Genomic DNA, 14,799 nt, shown 5'->3' on the forward strand with positions numbered 1-14,799 from the left:
CTTCAGTGCGACTTTGTCTTGAAATGGCATACTTTCATGACACGCAAGCTACAATTCGAAAATTCTTTTATCAACAATATGACCTTCCCCGTCATCTAAAACTATGGGTTTTCGAGAAATTCACAGTTTTTTGTTGCTTTGAAAGGTCATATATTCATAGTGTGTAACTTATAACATGAAACCCACCAAGTGTGGGATTCAACTGAAAGCAAATATTGCGTTCTCCGATTCTGTATACTGAAAAGAAATGGCTTGCATGTGGCGTAGGTGGCGTTCTGCATTGATCTAAGTTCAAAAGCACATTCAGAATGTCACGCATGACACTGCACATTCGGAAAGACTCCCCAATGTGCTTTGTGTGTGGTATGACGTCATTAACTCGGCACGCTCAACCTTAACGTTCGAATGCACGCTCTGTATAAAGAAGATGTTAAACCTGGCCAGGGCAGAGAGGAGAGCAGTGGTTGATCTGTATCAACATTTTAGTAATAGTATTGAACCAGACTGCTGTTAGAATTGATGTTGTTTTATTGGCCATCTTCAGGCTATCTGCAGCCAAATACGTTTTGTTAGCAGTATAAAGTTACAGTTAATAACGATTTTGTTTGATTGACCGTTGGTACTGGCATCCATATTGCATCGAGGTGTTGTCGCTGTCTTGTAGCTTTATTGCCGCATAAGGAACTTCAGTTCCTGCCATTTAATTTAATTTTCACTTATGATTGCTCTTGTTGCGAAATGTCAGCTGAAGTGTTTTACTGATGGTATATACTATTATGGATTTGACAGCTCCAATTGACAGCTAAGCCAGTAATGCTGTATGGTTACATTTTATTTATTTATTTGTCTATGTATCGTAATGATCTGTGACGTGGTAGTATGATCATTGTTATGTTTTCGTGATGTGTATATCTTTGTTTTTATTTTGTTTCGATTAACGAGAATCGAGCAATATTATTTCAAAAAAGTTGTCTACATAAATTTTATGTTCCAGATCCATTTGTTCATTTAATATTTCCTCGGGGTCTGTCTGTGAATGTAAATAGATTTCAATTTCTTCCGAAACATTCATTTTAAATCTCTTTTATGCTGCATGTAAGACATTCATTGCGTTTCTTATGTGATCAGCCTCATGTTTTTTTCTGTTCTTATGTGCTTGGAGAAAAGGAATTGGTTTTTTCACTATATTTTCTGTGTTCTCTGTATCCAATCTCAAATTTTCTTTCTGTTTGTCCTATGTAGAATTCATCATAATCTTTACAATTGATTTTCATTTGCCTGGTTGTGTGTGTAGCGGTGGTTTTGCCTTATAGGAATGGATCAGTGTTTCGAAGTTGTGTTCAGTCCTGTACTCGAGTTGAACTGTTGTTTTCTCAATAATGTGTCAGTTCGTCGGAAATATGTCCTATGTAAATTTGCGGTATACATTTGAACTTTCATTTTGTGCTTATTTATTGTGCTTATTTTTGAGCCAAAAATACCCTTTTTGGATCAGAAAAATTACCCCAAAAAATAATACCATACGACATAAGCGTATGAAAATTTGCGAAGTAGACTACTTTTCGTGTTGAAGTGTCTCTTATTTCAGATACTGTTCTAATGGTAAATAAAGCAGCATTTAGTTTCTGAACAATATCCTAAACATGGCCTTTCCACAACAGCTTACTATCTATCCGAATGCCTAGGAACTTGAACTGTTCTTATAATATGCCCATTCTGTCTGATCGAAATATCGGTTCTTGTTGAATTATGAGTTAGAAACTGTAAAAACTGAGTCTTACTGTGATTTAGCATCAAATTATTTTCCACAAGCCGCGAACTTATTTCATGAACTATGTTATTTGATACTGTTTCAATATTACACACAAGATCCTTCACTATCAATCTGGTGTCATCAGCAAACAGAAATATTTTTCAATCACCTGTAGTACTAAAAAGCATACCATTTATATAAATAAGAAACAGCTGTGGCCCCAGCACCGACCCTTGGGTAACGCCCCACTTAACAGTGCCCTGTTGGGACTGAACATCACTACCACTCTCAGTATTGCGGAGAATTACCTTCTGCTTTCTGTTCTTAAAGTAAGAGGCGAACCAACTGTAAGCTAATCCCTGCCAACGTCTGCAGTAATATTTTGTGGTCAACACAGTCAAAGGCCGTCATTAAATCAAAGAAAACACCTAGCGTTCGCAACCTTTTATTTAATCCGTCCAAAACCTCACAGAGAAAAGAGCATTCTCAGTTGTTAAACCATTTCTAAAACCAAACTGAACATTTGACAGCAAATTATGTGAATTTAAATGCTCCAGTAACTTTGTATATACAACCTTCTCGATAACTTTAGCAAACACTGATGGCATAGAAATAGGTCTGTAATTGTCAACATTATCCTTGTCTCCCTTTTTATAAAGTGGCTTCACTACAGAGTACTTTAATCGGTCAGGAAACCGACCACTCCTAAAGGAAAAGTTACAGATATGGCTAAGTACTGGGCTAACATACATAGAAAAATACTTGGTATTCTGCTAGATATCCCGTCATATCCATGAGAGTTCTTGGTCTTTAGTGATTTAATTATTATCTCAATCTCCCTCTTGTCAGTATCATGGAGGAGCATTTCAGGTAACAGTCTCGGAACACTTTTTTCTATGAGCGCTATATGATTCCCTGTTGGGAGTAGGTTTCTATTTAGTTCACCTGCTATATTCAAAAAGTGATTATTAAATGCGACTTATCAGTAGACGGACATTCCCACTACGGACTGATTCTATATCCTCGACCTGTCTCTGCAGACCAGCCACTTCCTTTACGACTGACCATATGCTTTTAATTTTATCCTGAGACTTAGCTATTCTATCTGCATATCACATACTTTTTGCCTTCCTAATAACATTTTAAGCACCTTACAATACTGTTTGTAATGGGCTGCGGCATTTAGATTCTGACTGTTTCTAACATATTGATATAATTGCCACTTTGGTCTACAAGATATTCTTATCCCTCTAGTCAGCCAACCAGGCTGCCTGTTTGTGCTAGTAGCCTGTTTTGAACGTTCTAACGGAAAGCAACTTTCAAAGAGCATGGGAAAAGTCTTGAGGAAAGCATTGTATTTATCGTCTACTGTATCAGCACTATAAACATCTTGCCGCTCTTGTTGCATGAAAAGGTTTACAAAGGTCTCTAGAGCAATTGGATCAGCTTTCCTAAAAAGTTGATAACTATATTTAAAAGTGTGTTATAGCACAAACAACGTTTAGAGTTTAAACTTGTGCATCATGATCTGAAAGGCCATTCACTTTTTTGCTAACAGAATGCCCCTCTAGTAATGAGAAATGAACAAAAATGTTGTCTATGGTTGTTCTACTGTTCCCTTGCAATCTCGTGGGAAAGAATACGGTTTGCATAAAATTATATGAATTAAGGAGGTCTACCAGCATCCTCTTCCTTGCATAATCACTTATACAATTAATATTGAAGTCACCACATATAACTAACTTTTTGTATTTCCTGTAAAGGGAACCAAGAACCTCCTCTAGCTTTAGCAAAAATGTTGTGAAATCGGAGTCTATGGATCTATAAATAACGACAGTTAGAAGTTTAGCTCCGTTAAATTTAACCACACGTGCACAACATTCAAACACCTCTTCAGTGCAGTGCTTTGAAACATCAATTGACTCAAATGGGATGCCGTTTTTCACGTACATGGCTACTCCCCCACACCGCAAAGAGCTCCTCGAAAAGCTGCCAGCCAAACTGTATCCTGGTAAAGGAAGCCTCTGAATTGCCTCCTTATTTAAGAAGTGCCTAGTTCCTGAGCAGGTTACCCGGGTCGCTGTGCAGACGGTAAGCCGTGGAGTGCGGTGGTGTGCAGGCGGCGCGCAAGGTGCGGCTGAAGATGTGGCGCACGCCGTCGCGGGAGCGCATGTGCGAGGTGCAGCCGCTGGACAACGGCGGCGCTGCGGGGGCGGCCGGGCCGTCGGGGGCGGCGGGGGGCCAGCAGCTGCAGCAGCAGCAGCGCTACGGCCGCGGGGAGCTGGGCCGCCGCCACTCAGAGTTCGTGCCCAGCCCCACCTCGCCCGCAGCCGGTGAGTCACCGTCAAACCACACCCACAGGCACAGGCACAGAAACGTGCTTACGACTAACGAGGAGAACACGGCGAGTGTCATAACGCGATTTTCCAGAAGCTTCGGTCAGCAGAAGAGGGGTCAAAGTGAGTGACGCATGCCTCCACTCATCCGTAGATACCTGTGGAACGGGTGATTCGAGTGAGTTGTTAAGGGGGGTAGAATGTCAAACGGGCCGACTTGGAGCAGGAGAGGCACCACAGGACATTTTATTTTCTACTGTCTATACTTTTACAAATAAATTCATAAAACTTTGTCAACATGACCAGGAAGGATTCAGGATTCACACTCATACCAGTGGAAGTGCAAAAACATAACAATTTTTTTATTTGGATATGAAGTTTCATCATTTTTTCACTTACTGTTGCCTGCATTTGTTGCTATAGGTACATTTTTCTTCACAAGTAAGAGAGATTCTTGCACAGCATACAAACCATACTTACAGGTGCATGAAACTCTAGAATTTTCCAAATCTATTAAAAACTGTGGTAAAAATTGAGATAATTAACTACAAAATTTGTTTTTTTTTTCTAAACATAAAGTTTAAAACGTAACAGCTCATTAATTTTAGAGTTTCAGAAACCTGTAAGTATGGTTTTTATTCTGTGCAAAATTCATCGAACAGTCTCTCTTATTTATGAAGGAAAGTGTACCTATACCAACAAATGCAGCCAATTGTAAGTGAAAATATGATGAAATTTCACATGTAAAAACAATTATTTTGTTATGTTTTTGAACTTCCGCTGCTAAGAGTGTGAATCCCGCTGCTACGGGTGTGAATCCTGAATCCTTCCTGGTCATGCTGACAAGGTTTTATGAATTTACCTGTAAAAGTATAGACAGTGGAAATTAAAATGTCCTGTGGTGCCTCTCCTGATCCAAGTCAGCCCATTTGACATCCTACCCCCCTTAACGTAAGTTTAGTATACTTCTCTAGAATATAAAGTTCTTAAAACCGAGAAAACATAAGCTTGAATTATAGCTACTGCTGATTCTAGGATTAATAGACGTATTTGTCCTATAATTAATAGTGAAATTAAATTTATTGCTATAGACCATTCAAGAGAAGAAAACAGTCAAAGTTTTCGAGATACTTTATGTGCCGTTTTTCGAGTAAACTGTTCAACTGAAGCGGTAGTACAGTTGCTAGCAGTAGTGGGACTGCAGGGGTGCCACCCCACATTCCATTGTTGCCAGATGTATCCAAGGTGGCGGCGTTGAGGACAACCAAGATGACGGCGTGTAGACTTGGCAACAGCGCATGATGTCATCCAAGATGGCAGATTTTGGCGGGAAGTTTGAATTTTGGCGGGAAGTCAATTAGGCTACCTCCACTAACCTAATCCTCCGCCGGCCGGAGTGACCGAGCGGTTCTAGGAGCAACAGTCTGGAACCGCGCAACTGCTATGGTCGCAGGTTCAAATCCTCCCTCGGGCATGGATGTGTGTGCTGTCCTTAGGTTAGTTACGTATAAGTAATTCTAAGTTCTAGGGGACTTATGATGTCACATGTTAAGTCCCATAGTGCTCAGAGACATTTTATTAAAAAAATAAAGCCGAATCCTCCAGAAAAAAATTGGCGGAAAATTCAATTCCAGCAGGATAATGCATCACATCATGCAAATGGTGGGAAGAAGGTCAATTGTGCTACCTCCACTCACCGCTCACCCTCTAGAAAATGGCAGGAAGTTCTAATTCCAATGGGATAATGCACCATACCGCTGTTATCTGTACTAAACAAAGAAAATCGCAGGAAAATAGCTCACTTGGCCTATCTCCACTAACTTAAGTCACCCGACCGCCAGCTCTTGGTACAAACTTCCACCAACTTTTAATTTTGGCAGTAAACAAAATTCAATTCCCATATCTCTATTAAGGTAACAAAATGGCGCGAAAAAATAGACACTTGTTCTAACCTCAGTCACCGGACTGCCATCACCACATAAGGATTCGTGGGAAAAGGACTTGGCCATAACACTTCATTTACACAATTCCATGCAGGTGCATTCAGCACAAGGTCAGTACTCCAACTGACTTAGTATACATCGCCACCACCAGAGGGTGACCTCATCCGTGACATAATCCAAGATGGCGACTGCCAGTCAGTTAGTGGACCCCAGTAGGTTAGTGGAGGCAGGCCAAATGAGTTATTTTCCTGCAATTTTCTTTGCTTAGTAGAGATAAGAGCAGTGTGATGTGCTATCCTGTTGGAATTAGAACTTCCCGCCATTTTCTAGAGGGTGAGCGATTAGTGGAGGTAGCACAATTGACCTATCTTCCCGCCAAAATTCAAACTTCCCGCCAAAATCCGCCATCTTGGATGATGTCATGTGCTGCTGCCAAGTCTACATGCCGCCATCTTGGATGACGTCATCGCCACCATCTTGGATACATCCGGCAACAATGGAATGTGGAGTGGCACCCCTGTAGTCCCACTACTGCTAGCATCACAGTTTCACAGTTTTGCAGCCTCAAAATGTAGAATCATTCAAAATAATACATGAAAGTCCCGCTAAATGACGCAGGTAACTAGGATTGTGGAAAGGGCCAAGGGAGTTGCGGTCAGATTCATTTCACAATTGTAATTTATTATCATGTAGTTCACAACTACACTTTCGAAAGAATTAAATTTGCTTCGCAGCTGAAGGCCCCAAACAGATGCCTCAGAATAAGTTCAATTTTGACTTGAAACAGTTAAATTTACGTATAAGATCAATCGTATACATACATGAGATGAGTATGCGGAGCAGCTGAAGGCCGCTGGATTAAGTCTTCAAAATTCCAAATATACGATGATAGTCAGATGGCCACAATGATTTAAGACACTAACAGGGCTGATGGGCCACAAGGTGCACAGAAAGAGATAAGCAAACATAATAAGATGGCTGAAGGCCACAAAGTTAAATTGTGCAAATTAAGGAAGTATATATTGCAACAATCGGTAAAACAATATATTAAGTTGAAAAATTTCCTTTTTGTAACACCAACGGCGGAAGGCCCACAATAACCTGTAAAATCTTTCAGGGGAAATTACAAAAACCTTTCAAGAGCATTAGGCTACAGTATTTGGACTTGAAGGAAACTCTGAGAACAAGTTTCCAGGGCTGAAGGCTCACAACTAACCTTGCAAATTAAAGATATAAAATTCAAATTAAAAATATAAAAGACAGTTAAATTACAACAACATTAACACTGCCAAAGGGATAATTTAGAGAACGGCATTTAGGAGTCTCCAGTGGATCGGTCAGCCCTAGTTCACTTAGGCGAGACAGATGGTGAGTCGAACTACACTTAATTGGTGCGAACCCAACCAAGGGACAATCACGGATCGAGCGACCGCTTGCTTGCTACGACAGAGGACACGAGAGTTAAAGCCCCCCCCCCCCCCCCCAAAAAAAAAAAAAAACCTTAAGTTACAAGTATCACTATCCCCAAACAAACGCGTATGTGAACTGAGCTGCCAAAACTACACACCATGTTCGGCAGCAACAACAGGTGAGGAAAAGACACTGCCTAAAAACTATGTTAGCGGCCAGGGCAGGTAACGAGAATACTAACGGCCACAAGGCAGAAAATTCCACTGGTTCACTTGACTATGGATAAATTAATTTGATCCATTCCACCTGACTCGTTGTTGCTCACAGGAAAACCTCCACAACAGCAACGCCGGAACCAACAACGTAATGCTCAAAACCACTCAACCTTCACGTCCTGGGTCGGCGAGCAACGATGATCTTGCCGATCGGACAGCTCCAGACAGACTCCGACACTCCGTGGAGATCGCCAGCGGGCCCAGTCGACTCGCCGCACGGAGATGTCCTCGGACCAACCGACCGACCAACAATCCACCAGAAGTGAGGCCCGGCTTAAGTGATGTGTGGCGGCAACGATCGGGCGGGCGATGTCCACGCAGGGCTCACTGCTGCTGCAAGCCGGCGATTAGCTGGCCCGGGCTGCGGTCCAGGCGCGTTGCAACTGACTGCCAGTGCCCAACTCACGACCCGAACTGCCCCCGTCAACTTTCCTCCTCGCACATTCCCACTCACTCGGCGACTGATCAACCGGGAAGTAGTAGCAGCCGAACAAAGATCCTAGAGGGGATATACCGATACGCTCTACTAGCGCTGATGACGATCACGCAAAACAGCAACTCAGTAAGCCAGTAATTTATCAAATGGTGGGACGGCGAGCCATGCATGGCACAGTACAAGTCACCGATTACAGCAATTGAAGTGTAGCCTATTTACCTGTGCAAATAAACCCTCGGTAGCGTCGCTTCTGTATAATCTGTCTGGAAAGTTGGTTGTGAAGACAATATACTAGGAATAATGTGGTCCACTCTTGATATGCCTTTCAGACACTTTACTTGCGCTCTGATTGCTGAATGAACTCCCATCTTTTATAATTTATGTACAAACGAACAGGTAGCCACATTCAGCACTCGGCTGATGTCCTATAACGTAGCTGTTCGATTGCAGTAATCTAACATTGAAGTGACATAAGTTTACGTTTGGCAGATATTTAATTAACACAGTCACTTACAGTATTAACGTTTGTACATCACTGTCCTTGAAATATGACAATCAAACCAACCCAAAAACGATGTGCACAGAAGGTACAATTTCGGAATAACGCAGTACATAGTCCAATACTGTTGTCTCAGTTTGCAGAATGAATTATCGAAGATTTACGAAGTGGCTGAGATTAAATGGAAGAGTGGTGTCAGTCATTAAAACAGTCGTTGAACTGCAAAATTATCTCCAGGATGCTAAATTTAAATAAAATTCTACTCGTTGTAGAGGTGTAATTTGTGCTAACTCAACTGCGCTATATTTTTGGACGCAGATCTTACTCGTTTCATATTCCTCCGCTGGCTAGCTGAAAAGGCTCCCAGCAGCCTCTCTTTTATGAGATTAAAATAATTAGCAATGCATTCAGCTGTTGTTGTTTGCTGTCCATTTACAAATTAGAATTAAAGGTTTCTATTTCTATACAACTTAACAGTGAAATAAGATTTACTTAACTGAAAACCTTTACAGAAAACAATAACTGCTGTTGGATTATGCCGTCTAGTTTGCAAAATACGGGATTCTTCTTCAGTAACAATTTTTAGACAATAATGCTAATTATACTGAAACTATTTTAGTGAAAAAGTTACTATCATATTTTTAGCATTAGTTGTATTGATATTTCACTTATTTATCTACTTCTTTTATCTGCTTTATTCAGAAGTTAGCAACTGGTCACATGTTTATGTGGGATGTGAAGGTGAACGTTAATAAAATCGACAAAACTACAGGCATGGATTCCTGACTAGAAATGGAGGAAAAAAGGTCCTACGAACATGTGTCTGGAAATGCAACGTTGCCACGTAAGATAACGCTGACGAATGATAGTTCTTCTTACCACGTTCCGTATGTTCCTCGTGTGTTGCAGGCTGTGTGGTTGCCACAGCGTACTGTAACCAGCAGAATGGTCGGGGATGTGTGTCGGGAACAAGCCGAGATGGTGTCTGCCTTTGGTCAGGCAGATGGAAACGGTCGAGGGGCAACACCGCTATACCAAAACAAGTACCCTCACAGACACACTACGTCACACAACATTTCAAGCACTTTTCGGTTGTTTGTGTGACGATGGGTCATTTCAGACAGGTGAACGTGCAGAGAGCGGGCGGACTGTGCTTGCATCAGAGTTGGAGGACCGGTTCTCCGGCATATTGAGACGAACCCTAGCACAAACTTCAGGCACGTGGCCAGCCGACAAGGTGTAAACCAAAGTATGATTGAGTGCATCCTGCACAACAACCGCTACTATCTCTATCACCTGCAGCGAGTGCAAGGATTATCAGCGACGGATTTAGCTCTGTGGGGATTTTGTCTATGGTTTGTCCACCAGACCATCTCAATTATGGGATTTCTGACATCAGTCCTCTTTACCGACGTAGACACCTTTATCAGAACTGGCATTATCAGTCTGCGTTATCGTCATCCGTAGGCTACAGAAAATCATAAGGGAATGTTTAAGGCAACTCATCAACGTCGGTTAAATATCCAGTTGTGGGCAGGGATTCTTGGCGACCATCTTAGCTTGTTTCCGACTTCAATACCGGACCATTCTGCTGCTTCCAGTGCGCTGCGTCAATCACACAGCCTGAAACACACAAGAAACACACGGCATATGATCAGAGACTTTGTCACTCGTAAGCGCCATCTACCGTGGCAACGATGTATTCCCGGGTCCATGTTCATAGGACCTTTTCTCCTCAATTTACAGTCAGTAATCCGTCCCTTAAAGTTTGTCGGTTTTGTTAATGTTCACCCTGTATTACTGGTTTGTAATTGGCTCTGAGCACTATGGGACTTAACATATGAGGTCAGCAGCCCCTTGACTTAGAACTACTTAAACCTAACTAGCCTAAGGACATCACACACATTCATGCCCGAGGCAGGATTCGAACCTGCGACCGTAGCAGCAGGGGGTTCCGGATTGAAGCGTCTAGAACCGCTCGGTCACAGAGGCCGGTTGGTTTGTAATTTAGGTAAACTAATTACACCAATTCTAATTATTCAAAGGAATGTAATGGAAAATAAAGTCAGTTTGGCCATACCACGAGTCAATATTTTAGATTTTTGGTACTGTGTACTTTGTTATGAAAATAACGCTACTGAAATTATTTGCAAAAAATAAAAATTTGGAGAGGGAAGAAAGACAGCTGTAAAGAATCTACTTGCTTTGTTATACAATCACTGCAAAAACAACCACCACGTGAACTGTGACAGAGCTTCAATTGAAATAAAAGAGCCGAACAAAATATTCAACGATCAAAATGAATCTTATACTGAATTTCTGAATGCTATCAAATTAACGCACAGTGAGTGCCATCTGACAGGTAACACAAGCTAACACGAGTCTCTTAACGTAAACTAATGATAGATGACCACAATCTGTAATGTATACATTCGCCTTTCGTTACTGAACACGAGTGTGAGTAACACAGTGAAGGTCGACAGTAAGACTCAGTTTTTACAGTTTCTAAGACACAATTCAATAAAACCCGACGTTCTAATTTCACAGGATGGGCATATCATTAGTGAGACTGAACAGTCCAAATTTCTAGGTGTTCAAATAGATAGTAAACTTTGGTGGAAAGCGCAAGTTCAGGTCTGTTCAAAGACTGAATGTCGCCATTTTTACCATTCGAACGGTATCTGAAGTACGTGATCGTTCGACACGAAAATTAGTCTGTTTTGCTTATTTTCATCCACTTATGCCGTACGGTATTATCTTTTGGGGTAACTCTTCCCATTCACAAAGGATATTTTTGGCTCAGAAACAGGCAGTTCGGGCAATAAGTGGTATAATTTCACGAATCTCTTGTCGACCCCTGTTCATGAGTCTGGGTATTCTAACATTGGCCTCTCAACATATATATTATTTACTGTCGTTTCTTGTTAACAATATCAGCTTATACCCGAGAGTTAGCAGCTTTCACTCAATTAATACTAGACAGAAATCTAATTTTCGTTTGGATCTCACTTCCTTAACTCCTGTGCAGAAAGATGTGCAGTTTACTGCTGCATCCATTTTCAATAAGCTACCGCAAGAATTCAAAAATCTTAGCAGTAATCCAAGCGCTCTCAAATCGAAACCGAAGAGTTTCCTTATGCGTCACTCCTTCTATTCCGTTGAGGATTTCCTTGAAAAATTCAGCTGATTCCTATGTTATATTGTTGACAGCTTAAACTTATGGTTTCACAAACAATTTATTTCATCTATTATTACTTCTATGTTCTAATTTCATGCACTGACACGTTCCAAAGGCTTGGAGAACTGCTTCTCAATTTGGTCCTACGGAACTAGACATGTAAACAAATAAACACACAAATAAATAAACAAGACATTGTACAAGTTTCCAGCAGACATTGCATACAGACAAGAGCAACAAAGCACGCTCACATCTCGACATACAGCTACCGATTCCTGGTTCTCGCCAGCTCGGCACGTCTAAGAAGAGGCGCCGACGAAGTCCAAATTGTCTCTGCCATCCTCATTTGCTGGTAGCCTCACAGGAGCTGAGACCACGCTGACCGCTCTCTCGACAGGTGTGGCCGACGTGAACACTTCCCTGGCGGTGCGCGCTGGCCAAGATGGCGAGCGAGAATCAAATGTGCCTACGTCCGCAAGAGAGTTAAACCGTCACACGTACCTTAAGAGCTATGAGCACTTGTTCATCTTCGCTACTGCGAAACACATCTCTTCTATTGAACAAGTGCCCATAGCTCTTAAGCTATCAATTTCAGAAGCCGTATTTACTAGACAATTTGATCTTGTTTCGGTCCACACTACCTTCTGCACAAAAAAAGCAAAGAGGTTGTAGCAGAAGAGATGAACAAGTGCTCTCAACTTTTAAGGCATGTATTTTAGAGCCCATGTTTGCTAGACATTTTTTCTTGTTTTGGTCCGTATCTCTGAAAATTTCCTACCCTACAGTCTTAGCAACAATAGCACCGGAACGCGTATGCCACTATCAGGGGTATCAGAACGATTTTCGCCTATAACTGTCGACTCGGTCGTTTCGGTACAACAGTCCGTTACTTCAAACTGATAAGTACATTTATGCTTCTCCGTCATCCCTGAAAATTTGCAAAGTCGTCACGGAATCGCCCTGTATATGAGGAAGTAGAGCGTTATTGGTATTTCATGAAATAAAAAATTGTTAATAAAAAATTTTAATGCTTGGACTGCTATACTTTTCTCATACAATTGGACCAAGATGACTAGTTTAGGAGCCGGCCGCTGTGGCCGAGCGGTTTTAGGCGCTCCAGTCAGGAACCGCGCTGCTGCTACGGTCGCAGGTTCGAATCCTGCCTCGGGCATGGCTGTGTGTGATGTCCTTAGGTTTAAGTAGTTCTAAGTCTAGCGGACTGATGACCTCAGATGTTAAGTCCCACAGTGCTTAGAGCCATTTGAACCATTTGAATTACTTTAGGTCGTTTTCTGCAATCATCCTCTGATCTTCCTCACCCGCCGTGAATATGCAGATTAGCTCTAGTCATGCAGTTACACGTATTCATAATGTGTGCTCGTCGACAATACTCCTGTAGTAGTAACACCGGTCCCCGTCAGTCACTGTAGTGCAGCGTCGTCGGGCTTCCCTAGCACATAGATGTGCGACAGTCTGGGCCTGCCGACCGCTGTTGGCAAGCGGGGTGCACTCAGCTATTATGAGGCCAGTCAAGGAGCTATTTGTTTGAGAAGCAGAGGCTCCGGTTACGAAAACTTGTTATGGCTGGAAGTGCGGTCTGCTGTCCACGTGGCCCTCCACATCCGCCTGAAGTTATGCCTATTGTCTTAGGAGACACGGCGGTCGGTCGGAACGGTTGAGCCTTCTGGTGCCTGTTCAAACGGAGAGAGACAGAATGCTGTGGGCCAGCAACACTATGCCATTACGTAGTTACAAACTTCATCTTGAGCGTGCCGGGTTGTAAACCATAATCTCTGAAGATGACGGTAATGAAGAACTCAACTGAAACTTCCTGGCAGATTAAAACTGTGTGCCGGACCGAGGCTCGAAGTTTCATATCGGCGCATACTCCGCTGCAGCGCAAAAAACTCATTCTGAGAACTCAACTGACTATTCACCTTGCGAGATTATGGTACAACCCGCCTCACTCACAATGTAGTATCCAAAGAAATGCACGTAATTGCATGACTACAGCTGACGATAGCTTTCACTGCATATTCACCCCTTTTTACGGTTTGGACGGTCTGAAGACGATTGTAGATACCAACCGAAACTGTTTAAAGTGATTTAATTGTACGGGGTGCGACAATAAAGTAATGAGACTGATGTGAAAAAATATGTTACTTGCCGTTTTAGTCAAGTATAGCGTTGTCTCCTTCAAAGTAGCTCCCTTCTGACTGCTCACACTTTTTCCAGCGTTTCTGCCATTGATGGTAACATTTCTGGAACTCATATTCTGTAATATCCTCCAAGACCCTCGTCACAGCTTTTTGGACATCTTTTGTTGTTTGAAAATGTTGTCCCTTGAGCGCCGTTCTGACTCTCGGAAACAGAAAAAAGTCTGATGGAGCTATATCTGATGAATAAGGTGGCTGTGGTAGTACTGAAATTTGTTTTGAGGTTAAAAATTGCTGTACTGACAGAACAGTATGGGATGGTGCATTATCGTAATGCAGAATCCAATTATCAGAAACGTTGGCATGGACACAAAGAACTCTTTTACGAAGTCTTTCTAAAATTTCCTTGTTGTAATACTGGTTAACTGTTTGTCCAGGAGGAACCCACTCTTTATGAATCACTCTTTATGGAATCAAAGAAGATCCGTGAGGTTGATGGTGGATCACTTGAGTCTTCATCTTCAACATTCGTTCTGCCTTCACTAAATATTTTATGCCAACGAAAAGCTTGAGCTCTTGACATAACCTCCTCTCCAGAAGCCATCTGAAGCTTACAGCAATTTGTCGTCTCGTTTTCACCCAATTTAACGCAAAAAGAAATGGCATACCGTTGCGCAATATTATGCGGTTCCATTTCCGTGACGAGTGACACAAACATGTGTTAACCTATTATAGCGCAACTCATGACTGAGGAGTTGCATCGATGTGCCGCTTGGACTAGAAGCAGCTTATAGACCGAGATCAAAGATATTG

At 42.0% G+C, this 14,799-nt stretch overlaps 1 protein-coding gene across 1 annotated transcript in view; it reads left to right on the plus strand.

Moving 5' to 3' along the window:
* LOC126277052 (PH domain leucine-rich repeat protein phosphatase 1-like) overlaps nt 1–14,799 on the plus strand; it is a gene marked incomplete at its 3' end in the record, with an annotated part of 73,310 nt that overhangs the window by 40,416 nt on the left and 18,095 nt on the right. Inside the window, exons 3-4 of the mRNA XM_049977329.1 lie at nt 3,873–3,959; nt 4,008–4,086. Of these exons, the coding sequence (XP_049833286.1) occupies nt 3,873–3,959; nt 4,008–4,086 (166 nt within the window). The remainder of the gene's footprint in view (nt 1–3,872; nt 3,960–4,007; nt 4,087–14,799) is intronic.

This window comes from Schistocerca gregaria, chromosome 1 (genome assembly GCF_023897955.1).
Source record: "Schistocerca gregaria isolate iqSchGreg1 chromosome 1, iqSchGreg1.2, whole genome shotgun sequence".
Lineage (NCBI taxonomy): Eukaryota > Metazoa > Arthropoda > Insecta > Orthoptera > Acrididae > Schistocerca > Schistocerca gregaria.